Genomic DNA, 21,361 nt, shown 5'->3' with positions numbered 1-21,361 from the left:
ATGTTATGGTCTCCACCAATGCCAAAATGAGAGTGGCTACAGGGAAAGGACCCAAGAAAGTGTACCATATGTAAACAGAAGGGAAATATAGAGTACCTTCACTGCTAAAAACAGGAGTACAATAATACTTTTCATTAATAGTGAAAGGCACTCTGCTTCTCACTCTGTCTCTGCACACCATCTTCTCTTGAAGGAAAAAAATGATGTTGCACTGAAGGCGCGCTGCTTGTGCCTACTTGTCACTTTCATGTTGTGAGAAGAGGCATAAATGTATAGAGGCATTTCCTACAGGTTTTGCAGGCAGGAGGGGCTCTTTAATAGCATGGCAGTCACTTTTTCAGCCTCTGTCTGCATGTGTATACGTGTCTGCAAGTTACAGAGAGGGGCGCAGAGAGCAGGCTGTGCGGCTGAATTTAGAAAGTTATAGATGTTCTCATCAGCCCCATGCAATGCAGCAGAGATTCCTTCCAAAAGCCAAGGGAGCAGAGGCTGCAGACAACAGATGTGAAGGGTTTCCCATAACTGTCAATTTTCAAAGTGTTTGCATTGAAAAGAGAGGAGGTGCTATTTTGATTGATATTTCAGCCGCAGTATATAAAGCAGAGGAATTCTTCTTACCCTCTGCTTGTCACACTGATCTCACACACTCTCCGCTGGACTTGGGGCTACTACTGGCTGCATCTGAAAGGCTGAAACTCTCTGGGAATAAAGAGTCCTTGTAGCAATGCCAGAACCCACCAAGAAAGATGGTAAGCATGACAGATCATTACCTGAGCATTTCTTACTGACAGGAATTATGAGTACGCACACACGAAACACCTTTGAGACCACCCTGCAGACATCAGCCACAGATGATATTAAGAACAATAGCCACATAACATCACAGTGATCTCTTTAGAGATCTCTGATCTTTTTTTAGACTAAGAAATGACTTTCAGGCAGGGCTATAGCACAAACAGTTTTAGACAATTAACTATGATTTGAATGGATATTGAAAAGCTACTTGATTGGGCACATGCTGTATTCATTTTTTAAAGACTACAGGACTCCTGTAGTGCAATTTGTGGTTTCTCTCTTCTTAAGCTATCTAAACTCTGGAAAAGAGGGGAAAGGCATTTCTTAAGATTTAAAGAATCAGGACATTGATATGTTTTTCATGCAGTTTTCTAATAGTTACTGAATGGGAAGGATGTGCTTATGAAACAGTTTTATGGTTCTGATGAAAATATATTCTATACATCTAAATGCATAAGTGAAGAATGTAGTAAGTTTTTCTGTACAGCTCCAACTGGAATAATGTATTTTGCCACATTACAGAAATTGTTATTTTATGTTTCAGAAAGATAGTTACAGTCAGTAATATTGGCCCCTTCTGTGGTGCTATTAAGTTCATAGAAAAGAAACTAAGTATGTAGTCTGCTACTGAGAGACAGAATTGTCCACTAAAGACTTAGGTAAAAGGTGAAAAATATTGAGGGTCTATTATTTAATAATTATTTAAAAGCTAATGTTGATTTTTCTATAATTTTGAAAATTTAGGCTAAATAAGCTTCTTCTATTTATATTATTTCTATAGCTCTTCTTGTGTTTTTCTTTCAAATCTGTATATTTTGGTAAGAATTTTTGGTAATTATTTTTTGACATCGACTATATAAAGAGCTTTTGCAAAGCTATAATATGCAGACTGTATGTGCTTTTCAAATATAGGTGAATGAAAGCTATACACTCAGCTTCCCAAATGCATTCCCAAATGCAAATCTGAATTTAATCTTTAAGGTATGGAAAGTATAGAAGTCATTAATTTGCATTTATTTCCCATCAGTCTTGAAAGATCTTCCAGGCTGATGTGTGTAGCTTAAATAGGATTGTTTGATTTAAGACTGACTTGTCAGTAGTATTGGCTTTGAACAACTTTACAAACATTTTACAATGTTTATATTTATATTTCAATCAAAATAAATTTCAAATTTTATTTTTTTGAAATATTTTCTGATTTTGTGGAAGGTAAGAGCAGAGTAACTGTCAGGAACGTTACTCATTTTTGGCACCTTCTTCAGCTGGGGGACACATGAAAATTAAACTTTTTGCACAACTGAGTCTCAAGCAAGCAGTATTGACAGACCAATGTGATCACTTTACTCACTGGCCCTCCTCAGGGCTCGAGGACAATGATAGATGAAGTCTCCTTCTGAAAATAGCTACACCAAGTGCACGTATTAATACAAGAGCCTAATCCTCCATATCAAACCTAGAGCCAAGCCCCTTCTAGAGTGTCTTATTTGTAATTCAAATTATTTACACATGTATTAAGTGTCCTTTTTATTTGATCTGTTATTTGACTGGGTATTATACACTTTAATCAGAATGCATTCTGTGCCTGTCAACTCAAAAAAACCCTCCACCCTAAAATATTTATGCACTTTCAAAAGATATGTGCTTTGAAGAAAATTAGTTTGGAGGCTCGTGTTTCTTATTCTGTTTAAAATTAGATTGTTTCAAAAATGTTCTTCCAGTGCAGTGCTTACCAATGCAGCTCCATGTTTGTGTTACAAAATAAGTTTAGCAGCTCTGAACAACATTATATTGACAGTGGAACAAATGTGATTTTTAATGAGTCAATATTCAGGACCTAAAAATTATTGAAGCATTCTGCCCTAATAGAATTCACAAGGAGAAGAGAGCTCTGGAGAAGTGATGTGATTGGGTTGTACACTGGTTGTTCCTTATTGCACCCAGTTTATTTGCAGCCAGGAGGTCAGGGGACTAACAGGTTTATATTATTGTACTTCAGGGATTAGCTGCTTCCCAAAGATTTTTTTTTGTTGCTAAGAGCCCCCCTGAGCTGTTGACAGTATTTGTATTGTAAGTGTGAGTACATACTGTATTAGTGGCAGGAGAATTTGGTACCAATAATAGTTCAATACTGCCACACATACAAACTCTACTCGTACCAGCTCTACCAGTAAGAATTCAGAGCCTCACATGATCATCAAATTCCTGTTCTCATGGTCATTTCCAAAGCATCAAGGGTTGAAGAAAATTAATCAGTAAAGGCGAATCTTGGCATGGCTGATTCTGGAAATGACCACTGGAAGTTCTGTCTGAGAAACCTTTGGTGAGCTTGTTGAAGGACTACAATAGAAAAGAGAGGGGAAAAAAGAGGCTTAAGGTTTCTCCATCACATGGGCAGCTAAGCATGGTTCTTCTGACATTTCCAACAGAAGCAACCTACTTGACTTATCCCATACTCCTCATTTTCATGGGTCCTGCAAATTAAAAACAGCACACACAAGCAAGTAGTTGAGAAATCAGAAAGTGGCTAACATATGAATGTTTAGAAAATCTCAAATTTGTGGGTTTTTATCACTGCAGTCCCTGAAATACATAGCTTAATTTTTCACAGACGCTGCTGTAATGAGCTCCCAGGCTTTCTTTTTCAGGCCAAGTGCTCTTTGAGCTATTCTAAGATTATTAGATTAACAAAGTGAGAAAATTCCTGACTTGGTGACAGTGTAGCCTCACAAAGAGCTCTTAACAAATAGGATCACCAAATTAAACACACCACTCCACTTAGAGAAGGTTGCTGGAGAGCTTCAGCCTGATGGAATTTCTCACTGTAGAAACAGGCTTCCATGACTAATTATTTAAGGCCTTCATGGTGCTCCTAAAAAGCCAAATCCTGTGAATAAGGTCAGCTGTAGCTTCTTTGTAGTAGATGGTCATTGGTTGTAGGACAGCTTTGTCTTAGCTGGCTCAAAATATGTGTGCAAGGTGAAGTTTGCATCAATGGGTTAACTGATCTCAGTGGATGATCGGGTGTGACTGAGCTGCCAAAGGCCTAAACCAGTGCATTTAAATTTAACAGCCTTTAGCTTTCCTGGTGACTAATAAAACAACCCTCCCTCATATAATTACTTCCTGCAATTTATTGCAATCACTCAGTCAATCTTTCCTCTCCCCCCCTTTCCTTTAACCAATACCAATAAGAGCTGCTCATTAATTAGGTGCCCTCTTAAGCTGTCACAGGCCATGGCATTTGGACACGCTTTTGTAAAAGTGCCAAGTCTCTCAAGAGCAACCTTTTCAAACTATTTGTGGGCATCATCCCACAGAGACAGGTGCAAGTCTGTCCCCAGTAGGCAGCTCTGTAAATTTGCCTTATTTATTCTCCCCAGTCTAGGAAATAATGCATGGCCACGAGTTACCATTCCAAATTTTGAGCCAAAGCATTTATCAACTCTCTGCCAACTTCATTTTCTAAGTGTTTGCAAGCTCTGCTTGAATGATGCTGCCTGGAGCATCCACTTTTTGGCAAGGAATCAAAATTAACATCAGTGTGCCTACTTTAGGCAGAGTTTCAGTAAAATTTTATTCAATCTACAAATAGCATAGATGTAAAAGTTGTGAAGAAAACTACTTGCACATACTGTCTGTTAGAAGAACAATCGGTAAAACATGAAGCAATTTATGAAAGGAGGCAAACAGACAAAAATACTGCTTTGGAGATATGGCAACACTGCTCTCCATGAAGACACCCAGCAGAAACAACATTTACTTCTATTTGCTTTTAAACATAATTTTTTTTTTATTGTGAGATTTTTTTTTTCTATCATTATATTTGCACTATATTTGCAACATTCTAAATAACACAACTGTCTGGTGTGTCAAGATAACAGTCACTGTCAAACAAGTCACTTAGTCATATAAAGCATATAAGTACCTATGTAAAGCAGCATTCCAGTGAGAAAATAATCTAAGCATGAAGGTTAAGAGGTAATTAAAGTCAGATTGCTTTTGATATCATATTTTCAAGGTTAGACAATTTTTTAATAGGCGAAAAAGAAGGTGAATGGGAATTCTGCTTCATTATACAGATTTTGCTTCTGTCAAAATTTAAACTGCTGATGGAAATGTTTCCTGAAAATTCAAGATCCCAGCATGTGAACATTTTTCAACACAGTTTGGTGCTTTCCATGCAGAAGACTGGACCTGTATAACCAATTTATATGGCACAACATGGGTAGTGCAGCTGCTCTCTCCTCGCTGCATGGTGATGCAAAACAAAAGCACACAGACGTCCATCTTCTGCCATCATCATGGCCCCTCTGCAGCACTGACTGTAGACTGCATTCCCATTATTTTTAACTTCCTTCATTCTCAGTCTCAGAGCCAAACCACACGCAAAGTCAGGCCCCTGTGTATCGTTTGCAAAGCTCCATATTCAAATCGCAGGTAAATGAGTTTTGGTAGATGACGAAAGAGTGAAACCCTAACCCCTTATCTTATTTTCCCTCTCAATTCTTCAGAAAGTTTCTCTTCATCACCTCCAGCTAATAAATTTTAAGCCCTCCACAAATGGAAAGCAAACTCACGCCCCAGTGCTGTAATCAGATCCCTGAGGGTGGGCTGTGCTCTCGCCCAGCGCCCCACGGAGCAGCTCCTCCTGCACAGACTGTGTGGAACACTGGGAGATGACTTGTTCTTAGATTGCCTTGTCCCTCCTATTGCTAACTCCTGACTGTGGCTCCCACGCTTCCTTCTGAGATACCAGAGCATCTCAGGTTTATGCTTTGACCTTCCCCCTCCATCGCTGCTAAGTTTCAATCAAATTAATTTGACTGAAAATTCACCATGCTTTATCTTTGGGCTGTTATGTTTTGGTTTATTATGGTGTAAATTGAACGCACTACACTAGCTTTTTTTTCAATACAATGCATTAACTTCAATACTGCTGAAGGAGGATTATGCAAGATTGATCTGGCTTGCTTGCTGTTGTTCGTATTTGAGTTGAAAAGCTTGTCCACCCCGTGTGAAAAACAGTGCATCTGTGCACAAGAAAAAAATATTTAATATTGTCACACTAAAATGAAAAGCTCGCTGAGTTTAGGAGGAAAGCAGGGAACAGCATTTCAGCGGATAAGAGAGCGCTTTGTACTTGGCAAAACTGAATTTAGCAAACACTGTCTTTGTGCCTCCCTATACTGCACCTGTTGGGAAGATAAATAAAGGCCTACCCAGTTCTTTCCCCTCATACCTCCTAAATATATCACTTTAAGAGAGCTCTAAAAAAACCAACATGCTACAGTACTCCTCTGTTCCATGAAAAACTGAATGAGCTTTTTCATATTAATTTCAGGGGACAACCAAACAAGGTGGTTGCATAACCAAACAATAGCAGACAGATCTGGGGGGACTTCAGCTGTGAAAGTATTTGTAGCTACCTAACACATCAACAGTCCATGGAAAATAAGTCATGGAATGTATTTCATGTTTCCTCAGGGGACATCCAGAGTGTTCCTTAAAGGGGACGAGCAAATCAAGTTTGAAAATAAATTGCCTGGGGCAATTTCCCTCGGGACGGGGATGAATACTAAACTCATCATTTATGGGGATGCAGAGGTTCCAGTAAATTAGAGGTCCTAATTTAATAATTGTTTTAGAATGAAAAAGGAGAAAAAAAATATTTTCTTATTCAGTCACTAAAGTGACTGACTTTGTCTTGAATGTAAAAATGTAAAATGTCTATAAAATGATGGACAAGACAAGTGAATAGGATTGTTAACTTCGGTTGTAATTAGTTTTCTCAGTCCACTGCAAGCAGTTTTATCTCTTGAGCTGGAGGAACTGTGTGACTGAGAAACAGCCCCTTCTCGTCCCACCCAGCCCACTCTCTCTGCTCTCAGCCACACACAAAGTGCTATCTCTAAAGACTTCAAACAAAGGTTTCTCTTTTTCACTGCTGTTAGAGAATCAATAGTTGAAGCCATTTTTCCATCATTCCACCACTTTATGGCGCCGGGACATTTTGTTCCTTTGCTTGGAAGAGCTGCCGGTGTTTACCACGTTAGGGATGAGAGGAGTGGCCTGAGATGAATGTCCATGTTAGTCCATTGAGAATGTTGGTGACTTTGCAACCCTACAGAGATCCTAATGGCCTTTACACTGTCCCAGAAGATCTCTGGCCTAGGAACCAGATACCCAGCTGGAAGGATGTGCCAGTGAACTCGGTGTTCCTGCTCCCGGCGGAGTCAGCCGCTCATTAAAGTCAGAGCTGCCCAGTCTGCTGCTACTCAGCTGACCTGCCAGCAATTGCCTAAACAGGTGCCCTAGTGCCACATAAGATGCCCTGAGATACACAGCACACCCATCTTGGGCTGGCAGATATGACCCAGGACCCGTGGGAGGCCTGCAACATCATGGAATAGCAGCTAGGAAATGGATGGCCACCCTACAGGATCCGAGTGGCCTTGGACACCTGTGTGTGTATGCAACTTGAGCCATAAGCAGCTGTTTAAAGGTGAATAAAAATCAAATTCCATTGATTGTAATGGCAGCTTGGACTCCCAGTTCCCATCATAGACATATTCATGTGCCTCCCTTTTCCTGAGCACCATAAGGATAAGAATGCAGGACTACTGTACAATTTGTTCAGTTGCTGTTTAAGGGTTTTCTGCAGTGGGTAGGTTTGTAAGAAGCCAAGGAGAGAGTTATGTTCCATTATTATTTGCACGTGATACTCAGATGCTCTTCCCCATAAATAAGGGAGAACATTAGGCTCAGATTACCTTGAGCAGAGAAGAGTGCACCCTTCTGTAGTCTATTATCTGCTTCATGCATTGATAAAAATAAAATAATGCCAATGAAAAAAGGTTCCAATGCCATTTTTTGTTATTTTTGAGAATCTGATGATTTTACTTGTTTTATTTTTATAAGAAGGCATCAATATATTTTATTTCATGGCTGAGTGTTTCGATCAACTCCGAATTAAATTGTTGCTCGCCTTTAATGAGAGGAAACAGAAAGCTGCACTCCTGTTCAAATCAATAGTAATTCATCTTCATCCTTTTTACACAAGCTTACTCTCATTTCCTCCAGCAGCTTCATGCTGTTAGATGAATGATTGGTTGCATCAGTGATATTTGTACCTATGGGCAAAAAAAAGCGCTTTTTAAGTAAATAATACAGTGTTTCTGAATATTCTACAAAGTGTTCAACAAAACACATGTAGATTTAGGGAACTCCAAGAATTCCCATTTCTGGAATTTATTTTTTTGTTGTGGTCTTAGCTCCTAGAGCTCACTGAACTAGCAGATGTTCAGCCAAGATGAAGCAGCCTAGAGAGGACAGTGAATTAAAGTAAAAATCCAGTTCTGTGTCCAACAGGATGTGATGCCCTAGGAAGCCATTCTAGCAAGCATGTTTTGGTGAAAATATCTCTCAATCTCCACCACTTCCTGGGATGCTGAAGGGACAGAAAGTTACTCTGCATTCAAGAAGTCTGAAGATACATTTCTGCTTGGAAACCTCTCAGACCCTAAAATATGCAGCCTACACCAAAGGCAGTGTTTCTCTCTGACTTCCCTCATCCATTACATGTACTGCTGGTATTGCTGTCAGCATCTTCTCAGGAGTCAGTGGGACCTAGACTAAGGTGATGGGGGATGCCTTACACCCACTTGGCTTAGAACAGCCTCTTCTGAAGACCAACCACACCCTCAACCCTCTCTGCTGGTTGGCCAAGTGTCTTTATGTGTATTTTCAGTTTAAAATGACAAAATAATATGGTCTCTGCTGCACTTAGCTGTGGTGGTGATAGATGTCATAATACTGAGATATTGCATGCCCTGCTTTCTCTTAGTGCTAGGTGGAAGTTAATTCAGGACATCAAACCTCCTGGAGTAATGCTGAAGGGCTGCTGAACAGAAAGCCAAATATGACAGAGTCTCAGAAAAATTCAAAAATTTTAAAAAAATCTACCATCCTAAAAAATTGCTTCATGGAGTGAAGTTTACCACAGAATTGTTTGTTTCAGGAAAGGCTGTCACAAATATGATAACTTGTCAGTGTGTGTGTTCTTTTCTGCCAGAAGGTGGGAGCATGGTTGGGTAACTCACTTCAGAGTTTAGAGCCCCTCCATGTGCCCTCTCCATGGTCCCAAGAGTGCACAGACTGTGCAGCAACAAGGGAGTCCATCTTACAGCAATGACCAAGACAGTCACTGCTCTCCCTTTCCTGGAGATTAGGAAATAGTTCTTACATAATTTGCTCTCCCTGGCCCTGTTACTAATTGAAAATAGCATGTGATCTACTTCCTGGAGCAGTTGTCCTTATATGTGATGGCTCCAGCAAGTTATTTTGATCAAGTGATTATGGCAAAAAGTTCTGTTCTAATTTAATTCTCTGTAGGCTCAAATGGTGGTTTTAGGAAGCATTGAAAGCATTGTTCGGTAGTAGCATGATGCTTCCTGAGATGGATCTGTATTAAAATACATTCATCATGTCTTTGCAGGCCCAGAATAACTTCCTAATTTTGGTCATAGGTGCCAAGAGCAGGTTGCAGTCAACCATAGACAGAGATGAAGATTCCCTTTTCCTACAGACTTCTGTACAAATCTTAGCTCTGTGTATATAGACATTAACTGCAGACCCATTTACTCTATGTACTAAACTGACAGGATGGAACATGATGGGCAAAAGCAACTCACACAACAGCACAATTACTTTTTTTTCTCAAAGGGGAGTCATGCTTTGCTCAGCCAGCCTGCAAACCGGGTCCAAAAGCCAATTCCAGATTTTTCCTTCTCTCAAAGCCCCGAAGCTGTGACAAAATTAACTGAATACAACTGTAGGTAAAACTGAAAGGGACCCCAAATGAAAAGTTTATTGGCTCAGCTGGTGGGAGAGGTCTTACTCTTTGATACTCACCTACTGCAGTATGCTAGTGGACTAGAAAGAGCAGTAAAACGACTCCTGAACAGCTGTTGAATTCCAATTTCCAGGTATTTTTGTATTTATTTTATGGCTCTCTGCTAGATGCAATACAACACTCTGCCATAAGACCTTTCCTGTGGAAAAAAAAATGCACTAATTATGGTCCCTAGAACCAGTTCCAACAGCACTAGAAGGAAGAAAAACTTCCTCTAATCAGTCTGAGCTGATTGAGTGTGTGTGGTAGGACCTTTCACCATTTTCTGGACTGAAATGAAATATCTCAAACCATTTGCACACCTCGATGTGCACAGCATTGCATGTCCATCCTTTTTAAACTGTTTTCTTCATTTCCAGTGCCACTGAATCATTGTACCTTTAAAAACTACAGAAACCCTTACTGCTGGTGGTGGGGAGAATATCTGTGGCTTGAGATATCTAGGAACAACCACGTGAGAAATGCCATGCAGATGGAATAATTTATAGACTAATAGCTTCTGGGTCTCATGCTGTGATACTCATGTAGATAGAGATATACATACACACACTGTAGCACGTCTGGTATCTTGTGTTTTTATAAGAACATAGTATCTAGGTCAAAAACCTTATTTTAGACCCAAAGAAGAGTGTAATTCCAATGGAGACTGTGGCTGCCACTCCCCCACAGATGCAGACTTCAGTGAAGGCACAGAGGGTCAGATGCCTGATGACATTTTTTCCATGGCATTCCCTCCAGCCTTACTAATCTTTCATCTAAGCTTTCCTTAGCCCTATTTTTAAAGGGGAAATCTGACCTCTGTCCTGTGCCCCTTTTTCTTTGCCCTTGTTTTGTATTTCCATGTTTTGCAATGAAGTTTTCTCTCTTACCCAACAGCTTTTTTAGCTGGAGGGAAACCATATGCCATGAGCTGTGAGTGTAATTCACAGCAGCATCTTAAATGCATTTTGCTGTCAGGCTTTGTAAGAGCTTTCTCTCATACGTATCACTTACTGATTTACTGATGCAAACCCCCACAGCTTGTCTGCAAACATCCTGCTGTGTGCAAACATTCCCAAAAGGCAGAGCTATGTGTTTAGGCTTTTTTAAAGTGAAGGCACATAATTCTCACAGTTATCTCCACTGATGCAGGATGAGATTGAGAGGTAGAAAACATTGACAGTAGAAACACTGAGGGATGTTTGTCATTTCATATGTGAGCACCCACAAAGGGACATACATGATTTCATGTAGGTCTCCCAAATTTTCACTCACAGAAAGGGTCCTTTCTTTCCACATGTGCAAAATACTCCTTAAGGTTTCTCAGTAAAATCCTGTATCCCTGGAATCTGAGCAATAAATATTTACATACAAAAAAGCTTAGAAAAAGAGAGAACTATGTAAGTCAGTACATAAAAATCCCAATAAAGGAGTAAGTTTCTGAGTTTTAGGTTGATTTCTGACTCTTTTAGTCTTTACTAGCAGCAATACTGCAACTCTGATATAAGGTGTTCCTGTATTGCCAGTTTGGGCTTTAATTTTTAAAACAAACAAACAAAAAAACCCCTTAATTACAAACTTAATTACAAATCCACTTTGCTTGTATGTACTGGGACATTGAAACTCCCAAAAAGTAGTAGACACTAAATTTTGCAGTCCATAAGTTTGAGCTACCCCTAGCAAACTAAGAAGTGGATGCTACCACCCTCTTGAGCGAGGTGTTTTCCACAAGTGTGATGACTGAAAAGAAGCATTGGGTAGGTAGAAAATTCAGGGCAAAACCAGTAATGGATGATTAGTGATTAAGGACTTGGAACAGTCGCTGATCACGTAGGCGCTCGACAGCCCTGAGCCAGGGCTCCTGTTACACTCCCCTTCTGCAAGGCTCTGCCTCTCTGGAGGAGGCTGAGGGCTGCACTGCAGATGACAGGAGAGAGCTCTTATCTGAAGGAAGTCTGAGAAGACTCTTCCTTCTTGAAAAGATCACAGAGTATCAGATTATCTGTCACCCACTGTCAAGTAGAGTTTAGCAAATGTTTTTCTTATTTGGTATTTGGATGCACTCGTGACATTGTTTAGACCCAGTTGCAGTGTATATGTCTCTGACAAAGACCTCAGTACAAGCTCATAGACTCAGTCCTTGGCAAATCCCAACATGTGAGTGTCTGGTTTTGCCCTGAACGTCAAAGAAAAGTCTGTGAACAAAAATCATAGAATGGGAATACCAGCAGGATTCCATTTTAAATCGCTGAACTGTTTTAGTCTGAATTTCAGTGAAAATGAAACCCATCAGCATGTCCCAAGTGTTTCCTTGGAACTGACTGAAAGGAGATAGGTTGCATGAATTCATGCTGCCACAGATTTATGCTGATGTCATCACATCATTTTCCCTAAGGATCAATCTCCCTGTGTGGAATGATTTCCCACTGCCTGCACACAATCACACGGCTCTCAGGACTACTCTGGGAGCACTGAACAGCAGGAGACAGTCATTTGTGGAACCCACTACAATTATGCAGAGCATCAGGCCCATAATGTGATTTCCATAAAACAACACTGCAAATTATTTTCTTTATTCACAGTGAAATATTTCAGGAGAGCTCAGCAAAATAACTGTGTTGTGTTTTGTGTTGAGCAAGACTAAAGACATTTTTCCAAACTGGTAAAATGCTTCCTGAGCTGGTTGGGAAATTATCTGGCAATCTGAAAGGAAGTTCATTAGTGGTTAAGTACTCATCTCTTGAAATAAATGACCTTTCCACTTTATTGCTGACTTTTATCCTATAATTAGAAGTGCAACTGCCATTAAAAGTTTATTGTCAAATTTGAAGAATAGATTGCTTTCATTCCTAAGCACAAGTTCTGTGCTTTATGAAGTTTTTTATCCAATAAACTTGTCTACTTTATTACCTTTTGACGTTTTCAGGAAGGATGTTAGCATTAGTCACTGTACTTCTATCTCTGGTATCACACTGTGGTGTCTCTTGCTTTCAATTTGCCCTTGGGAATGTATTGAGATAAACGAAAAATATTTGCTTCTAGAGAAAAATTATCAGGGAATTATTGCAAGGAAGGATAGGAAACTGAGTATTGTCATTCTTTTAAAGTGGGATCAGACTATTCTGATGTGTGGGTTAATTGATTTTGGTACATGTATATCAAAGATTATTTAGGTTTGGGTTATTTAAAGGAAGACTTTCCTGTGGCTGGAGTAGGAGTGGAAAGAAAGAAATCCGAACTACGCCGATCTCCTGCACTTTCTGTTTACTCAGTGCCGTTCCTGAGCAGGGAACCCACCTGGCTCGCTGTGCTGGGCTGTCCCCTGTCCCTGCAGATTCCCGAGGGCTGGATATCCCCTGGAACAGGCGCATCCCAGGCTTTTCCCAAGGCACGGATCCCATCGCCCCCTGCAGGGCCAGCACTGAGCCCGGCCTCAAGTGCAGGGGTGATAAACTATTCACAGACCTGAGAGAGGCTTTTAAGTACAAAAAGGCGGAGTAAATGTTCCCAGCTGGGCTGGAGAAGCGGGCGAGTGGCTCTGCAGAGCTCCCACCTGCAGCCCCTCCAGGAGTGTGTGCCTCTCTTCAGACTGGGAAGAGTTTCAGGGGCTCTCAGGTGTGGCACTGCAGGGATAAACCTGGAAGATGCACAAGTCCAGCTCACTGCCATTTCAGAACCGTGTTGTTGGTTTTACGATGTAAAAATAGGGCTGCTGCTTCTGTCCTTCAGACATAAGCACCCATCTCGTTGGCAATATTGGCACAGGCAGTTTTCTCCTTTCTGTTTCACCGGAGCCAGAACTGTGTGGTGCATCACAAGAAGCAGCAGTAAAGAATGGCTCAGGTGACTGAGAACAGGTAGGTGAGGAATGCAGAATTTCAGGAGTTGGGATTCATCTCACGCTCACATTAAGTTGGTGGTACAGAAGCTGAGATCGTGCCATAATAGAGGAAAATTTGAAACTCTCTGTCGTTTGTAGGAAGAAGCTGATTTTGTGTGGGATTTCCACAATTTTCACTATGCACATTTTAGGAGGAAAATGCACACTAAGAACTTTTTTCAGCAATATTCAGTATTGCATATACCTCTTTGTATAACAAGTTTTCAAGTGACATTTCAAATGAGAATGTTTTTTTTTTTATTTCCAAACGCGGAAATAAAATTTAACACATCGGGATGTGGAATTAATGATAAATCAATGTCACCAGGAATAGCCTCAGGCTCTGCAAGTACAGGTGTGCTGACAAAGTTTTCTCATGAAAGTGTAGTAATGACTGTAAACTGAATATCTTCACATTGTTAAATACTGTAACACATTTCAGCAAAACCCTTTTGTCTGTCTGATAAGAGGTTAACAAGCAGAACATTATCTGTAAGATTTTGCATGCTAGATAGTATCACAAAATTTTAGTCTTGGAAGTCAAAAAAACCCACAAACTGAGATTTTTGGTTTGGTATGGTTTTAATGATGAAATAAATTAGAAAACTGTGATTGCAAAAACTCAGCAAAAAAAGATTTAGTCAAAAATTTCAGTGACATTTGGCACTCAAATTGTGGTCCACTGCTAGTCTGTGGATTGTGAGATACAAACCCAGATACTCATTTTTTCTGTTAGCTGCACAAGTGCTCAGGAACTAACTTTTATGGATTATTTTCTTTGATATAAAGTAAGAGAAGAAAGATATCACGGAAATAGAATGGAATTCAATTACTCCATCCTGGTGCCTTGTGGACTGAGTAGGCTAAAAATGAGTTTAAGAATGCGTGGGAACTTGATAACCAGACTATAGCCACTAAACTTCACCTATCCATCTTAAATGCTGTCAGTGCTTGGCAGCTTTCCAGATCCCTGTTACAGTGCACATGAAATTTTGAGTCTGAAAAAGAAGATACTTAGAAGACTATAGATATATAAACATATATTTTATTAAATTACTTTTGTTCAAGGTCATGGTTACAGTGTTCTTTAAAGATTAATTCCTGTGTGAAAGCATAAGAAATGAGTGCAAGTTTACATATGGTCAGGTTTGATCTAGCAGCATCATTTCAGAAAAGTGGAAACCACAAGGAAAACACTCAAAATAAGCAATGACTGTTTAATGTACTTTTATAACTATGAATGGCAGTGAAGGAAAAATCTGGACTCACCAATTGTACTGCAGCTCCTCATGTGGATCTGTAAGCTATTTATTTGGTGTCTAATCCATTCCACAGAATTCCCTATTACGAGACTTTTGTTCCAATTGTTCATTCAGTTTTTCAGCCCTCTAGTCAGGGAACATTCTTACACTTGGTATGTGATGGTTTGATTGGCTCTGGTGGCCCATAAAATCCTTTATAAAGGAAAGCATTTAGGTTAGTCCCGAAATGGGACTACTGTCAGTGAGTTTATATGCTGGGACTAGTTATTATCCTTGGGCTTGTTTGGGTTTTTTGAATTTTAATCATATACCAAACTAATTTTTTATGCAAACACTTTGTTAATTTTACTTCTTCAGTCCCTACCTAAATGTGCATCACTGAACTGTGACACTTTTAGCTGTTGGATTATAAAATAACTTCATCTTCACTGAACATGCTGATTTGTTCACTTTGTTACAATAAGAGGGAGTATTTAATGGAAGGTTGTTGTTTTCACCTTTAAACACTGTCACAAGTCAAAGCCCACAGTTTATTTTGTACAACCCATCACTAGAAATGGAAACAGAAACTAGAAATACATTATAAAAGTATCAGTTTGGCTCTATCACACTATTGGCCACAGTAATTGTCATTTAGCCAGCCAACCAAGCACCAGCAAGACACTAGAGCTTATTTATTTCAGTCCTTTAGAACAAATCTGCTTTCAGGATTTAGGACCAATGTCTGTTTAGAGCTATTTCAATAGGTATATTTTAAAAATAACAATGTCCTTGGACATTCATAAAATAAGGTAATGATTTCAGCTGGTATTGTAGTTTCTTGCTTCTTCTCAGACTGGGAGTTGTCTGTGGAAGTTGCACACAAATCAGATTATTTCTCAGTGGAGAAAAGGCTCATGAGGCACCAGGCACACCCTGCGTGCATGACTGTGCACAGATTTTGCAGATTGATAAGCATTCCTCTCTTTTTTAAAATTTTAATTAGTAATAATTGTATTTATTCCAATTTAAGTCAAATTGAATCCACTTTTATTGATTATAAATGAATTTGAACCAAATCCTCTCTTTTCCAACTTGTTTTCTGGGGTCTGCTAACAGTACTGTCTCCCAATGAAATGGGAAACTTACCATGTTGAGTAAATTTACAATTTACTCAACAAACTATAGAGATTACCATGTTCTGGTAATCTCTATAGTTTGTTGAGTAAATTCCTGTCTCCCAAAAGTTGAGGCTGTGGCTTTTGCCCACATCATTGATGCCACTGTGATTTGGCCCAAGTGATCCACAAAAAATCGTCCAACCATTTTGAGCTGTTTCTCTTCTTTGGAGTACTGGGAACGTAAGGAATGAAAGGAATAAGCTTCACTACTTTTGTCTGCTGCTGATCTGACCATGAGGTGTGCCAAGCAACTGTTCCACATCCTTAGTCCTTCCCTGCCCACCTCTTCCAGTGGATCATCTACCTCAGGAGAAAGCCTGGTGGGACAAGGATGGTTCTTGTGTCCTACTGGGGCTGGGCAGAGGGGACAATCCTTACACACAACAACTGCACAGGGGCTGGGGTGAGCCCTGCTCTCTCCTCAAAACAGTATTTTGTCTATTTTTGTCTGACCAGCAGAGTCAGCACTTTAGGAATGCCTACATAACAGTTATATTGGTCTGATCGCTCAAGATTAATCCACCTACTAAAATCTGACACAAGCTGACAGTGACAAGTCTTTGTGACAAAAAGCATTAAGTGACCGTCCTCATGTTGTTTGACATATGAGAGTCTCTAATATGTTGCTGTTGCAAAGACAGATATCATACCTGTGTCCATGATGATGCAGCCACAGTCCTGCTTTCCTTTCCAGGTAAATGGGGGATAAGTCCTCTGCTCAGACTGGGTGAGATCCTGAATCCCTTGGATATTCTTTGCTGGGTTGTAACTGATCTGTATAGAACTGCAGGGAGAAATTAGTGCAGGAGACTTTCCCCCTCCTTCCTGCGCATGTTCCAGCCCAATGACAGTGAAATGCTATCTTTAGGCTTTCTGCAAGCCCTGATTTAATGCTCAAGGTAATTTCCTTTACTTACTTAAGGTAAAAAAAAAAACAAAAAAAAAAAAACACCAGAAAACGACCCACTACTCATTTTCCAAAATGACTGAAAGTTCTTAAGCCTACCCAAAACAAAGCTGGTCATGAGCACAGAGCTGAATGATGGACAGGGTTATCCAGCCAGACCTCATTCCCAGTATGCTTGCTGACAGGCTGTAGTTCTTGAACGCTCTGAGCTGCAGGTCTCCAGGATACTCTGCTTTCAGCACAGCAGTAGAGCAGGACCTGGAGGCTGTTTTAGAACCATCATCATACCTCGTTATGATTGCATTCCGGTGCGAAAGGTAATATATGTGATGTCAGGGAGTTTCTATGTTTTGTGCTGCCAGAAAAGCCAGTGGAAGTGGGAATCCAGAGCCCTTGAGAACTGGCCACCACACACAAACTGGCATCCCTATGTCAGCTCCCTGCCAAAGCTTCTTCTGGCTGGGGCAGGTCAGATGCCAGTGCAACCAGACCTAAAATGGAATTGAAATTTTAAATAATGACAGCCTCAATTTAACATGGTTCTTAAGTATTTTCATAACTTTAGCACATCAATTAATATCATGGAACTTTAAGCTTAGTTATATATACACAGCAAGAGATTTTAAGTCTTATTTTATCTGAAAAACTGAACACGATAAATGTGGAAAAGAGATGGAAAGTTGTTGGTAATGGGTCAAGTTGCATCTCCTGCTGATTTTCAAGCGTGCGTGCGTATATAATTATAAATTACACATAAAAATGTCTTGACTTTAAGTACTTGTATCCTGTGTCAAACTGGATCCTGAATGCATCTCATGACATGGCTGAGGCATGAAAGCATTTCTGGAGATGTCATCTAAGTGACAGTTGTGCTTTCATTTTATTTTATTTGCTAACTACACTTAATACACTGTCTTTTCTGAGTGGCCATGTAGCGAGGACTGCTCAGTTCATTCCTGTTCTTGCTGTAGAATTACATCTGGCATTGGAATTACATAGAATTACATCAGGTGCATTACCATTTTCACAGCCAATGACTAACCCAAGGTCTGTGTTTAGCACAACACAACCCCCTGAAATACAACATTCTTGGTTCTCAAATAAAGAACTGCAAAGAAGCCACCTTTTGTTTCAGAAACTCTGAAGCAGAAGTTAACTTCATTTATTCTGTAGAGGGTGCACTTGACATTATGGTGTCAATTCAGTGGTAACTGGACCCTCAACAGCCTCTTTCCCCTTTAGGTCAAGAGGCATCATTGCAACCCAGTGAAGTGCACTTCTCCAAAGGGATTGAGGATTGCATGCTGGAGGTTTCCTCCACCAGCAGCACCCTGACAATGCCTGGGCAGAGCACCATATTAGGCAACAGGCCGAGGGGAATGGCATGTGGGGACTCCAGGGAGCATGCCTCCTAGGGAAGGAGCACAACCATAAGCTGCTGGTTGAGAGTGCAGTGCCCTGTCCTGGCTGACAAGCCTGCTGCAGAGGTCAGCCAGAGAGGGCTATCATTCTTTGGGGAGGTGGAAACTACTCGGAGCTATTAATGGTTTTTTTCCTGGCTGTCCTCAGGAATGGAGCTGTACGCCAGGCATGACCATGAAAGGGGTTGCACATGGCCAAAAGATTATGTTGAAGTATCTCCCGTGTCTCTGCCACCCACAGTGCCTGGAACTTTCTCCTTTTCTTTTTAATTCCCGCGTTATACTTCAGGTCTCTCCTTTGAGCCTCAGCCTTAAGGCAAGAGTTCCTTCTTGCCTCAGTTTTCTTAGCAGTAACCTGAACAGCCTTGAATTATGGTTTAGGAAACAAACCTCTGACTTCTTGGCCAGGCTTCAGTCATTGTCCCATCACAGAATTGCAGAATAGTTGGGATTGGACAGGACTTTTGGAAACTGACATTTGGAGAAAGTGAAGTCCAAGCTCTCTGCTAGGAACAGGGTCTGACGGAGTAGGTTGCCTGTGAGAGTGCTCAGGTTTTGAATGCCTCCTTTTGTTGTCTGCATGCATGAGATGAGGTTTAGACTATAATAATAATAATATTTCAGGTCTGGTCTGGGCTGTTTGGCTAACATCTGTTCCTGGTGATGCAGGATTTGTAAGATGTGTGATTGCTGAGCAGCATTACAGTGTTGGTGAAGCCATGGAATACCTCTCAAAATGAAAGAAAAATTTCTCAAAAGGTCCCTCAAAAGTCTCATAAGCCTTTCACCTGAGAGTGGAAAGTGCTATATTTGTTGAGTTTTTAATTATAAGTTTGTAACTCTCACTGGTGAGCCAGGGAGGGTTTTCTAATCCAGTGTTCATAAGAATACTCCCTGTTTCTAGCTATTAAATTTCACAAGGAAAATTATACAATCAATAATTTTCTGCTATTACTTTTCCATGCAAGAAACATACCTCCATGCCACAAAGGTGTCTCAGCAGAATTTTTTACTCTTGGCAGAAACAGTGAGAAATATCATGGTAGCAAAGAAAATAGGTTCCCAGACATACTCTTTGTGGTACAACTTTCATGTTGAAATATGAAAAATTTTCATATTTTTCTTGGCCGCAAAACAAAACTTAGTATGTCAGTAATTAGACGTGAAAAAATGAATTGCTGTAAATCTATGTAAAGATATTTCATTATTTTCACACTCTGTGTCTTGGTCTTTAATATACTTCCTTCCACTCTGCCTGGTGGGTGCTGTGATCAGAATATACAACACCAGTTCCTTGCTTGTAGCAAGGGATTCTCTTTGGAACCTCAACAAGGATTTGCTGTTGTATCTGTGTATGTTCCTAAACCCTATCAAATTCACACACTCAGCTTAAAATTATATTTGCACTAAAAATATTCCTCCCTTTTAAACACTATATAAGAATGAGAATTGTGTTTTAATTATATTTAGAACTGAGTGTAAAGGAAGAGCCTTTCCAGCATTTCTATGTGACGGAAATTGAAATTTTTTACCTGAATCTGACCTGAGGTGGGGCACCAAGGATTAATGTCCACAACATGGCAAAAGTTAGTAAGAGCCATCTGCTCTTACAGGTCAAGGTTTTTACTTTTTAAATCTTTGCTTTTTATAAATAGTTAAACTGTAAGTATATGATAGTGCCAAAAATATTACTGGTTTCAACCTGTCAAGGCTCCTAAAGCTTTTAAATGTTGAAAATAAGCTTCCTTTTCTGTTATTTTAGCTAGTCAATTTGTTCTTATGTTTTTAGATGGGAGAGCATGCAATCCCAAAAGGATAGCATTTAAATAGGATAAAAAGTCTGGCTTGTGTATCACACATTAGAAACGGGAGCAATTTACATTAAAAAAATCATCACTGAAAGAAAGAAAACAAGAAAAACCAAACATACTGCAGGTTCCACTCAGAGCAGCTAAACTGTGGTGTTTTGGGTTTTTTTTTTCTTTCTTTCTTTCTGCTTGCACTAAACATTGAACTCTAGATCTAATGATGTGGTTGAAAATTAGATGAAGGCCTCTGGATTCACTTTTCATAATCCCCCTAAGTTAATGGATCCATCACACTTCAAAGTTAAAATCATATCTGATATTATTTCAGTTGGTGGAAATTTTGCTCAATTTTGCACGAGTGAGAGATCTTATCACTCTCTAAAACTACCTGAAAGGAAGCTGCAGACAGGTAGAGCTCAGTCTCTTCTCCCAAGTAACAAGTGATAGCACAAGAGGAGATGGCCTCTATTTGTGCCAGGGGAGGTTGAGATGGGATATTAGGAAAAATTTCATAACTGGAAGGGTTGTTGAGCACTGGAACAGGCTGCCTAGAGAACTGCACTCAGCATCCCTGCAGGAATTTAAAAAATGTGTAGATGTGGTTTTGGGGATGTGGTTTAGTGGTGACTTGGCAGCGCTGGGTTAGTGGTTGGGCTCGATGTTAAAGACCTTCTCCAACCCAAATGATTCTATATTTCCATTAATATTATCTATTTCCACACTAAACAATTTCACTGAATTCTCTTTGCCTAACAAGAGCTTTAGATCTCTGACCTTGTCACTCTGAAGTTGTCACATGCTGCGTGCGTGAAAGCAGAGTAATTTCACAACTGCATTTAAATATTAAATAACTCAAAGTCAACAAACATATACGAAATACTTGCTTGTATTTGAAGCTCAACATCTGTCTTCTTTCCTTATTTTTCAGAAACTGAAAATGAAAGTGCACCGCCACCTCCAGGTTAGTGTAAAAAATGCTGATTTGAGCTGCAGCACTAACAACAGTTGCATGAGACTGGTTGGTGTGCATTGTCTCTTTAAAAATAAGAGGACAGTAAGAAAAGTAAAAAAGCCTGCCCAAGTAAGACACCCTCAGGCTTCACTTTGCCTGAATAATGATTTTTCAAACTCAATTTTTGCTTGTGAGTGACTAGTTGTTTGCTTAATATTACGCATGTCCTTCAGAATAAAGGTAAATCATGTCTGCTTAAATTATCTGGTTAAATTATGCTGTCCTC

General features: G+C 39.9%; 1 protein-coding gene across 5 annotated transcripts in view; it reads left to right on the top strand.

Annotated features, from left to right (window-relative positions):
- Window positions 1-557: 557 nt before the first annotated feature.
- Window positions 558-21,361, top strand: part of MYBPC1 (myosin binding protein C, slow type) — a 71,339-nt gene continuing 50,535 nt past the window's right edge. For 3 of the 5 annotated variants that reach the window (XM_030960394.1, XM_030960393.1, XM_030960392.1), the window contains exons 1-2: window positions 560-749; window positions 21,052-21,084. In XM_030960394.1, coding sequence (XP_030816254.1) covers window positions 725-749; window positions 21,052-21,084 — 58 coding nt within the window. In that variant the 5' untranslated portion in view covers window positions 560-724. Of the gene's footprint in view, window positions 750-21,051; window positions 21,085-21,361 lie in introns of all 5 variants that reach the window. The other 2 variants (XM_030960391.1, XM_030960390.1) reach the window with 2 other exon arrangements.

The sequence above is a fragment of the Camarhynchus parvulus genome, chromosome 1A, assembly GCF_901933205.1.
Source record: "Camarhynchus parvulus chromosome 1A, STF_HiC, whole genome shotgun sequence".
Taxonomy (NCBI): domain Eukaryota; kingdom Metazoa; phylum Chordata; class Aves; order Passeriformes; family Thraupidae; genus Camarhynchus; species Camarhynchus parvulus.
This window is presented reverse-complemented; position numbering and strand designations above follow the sequence as displayed.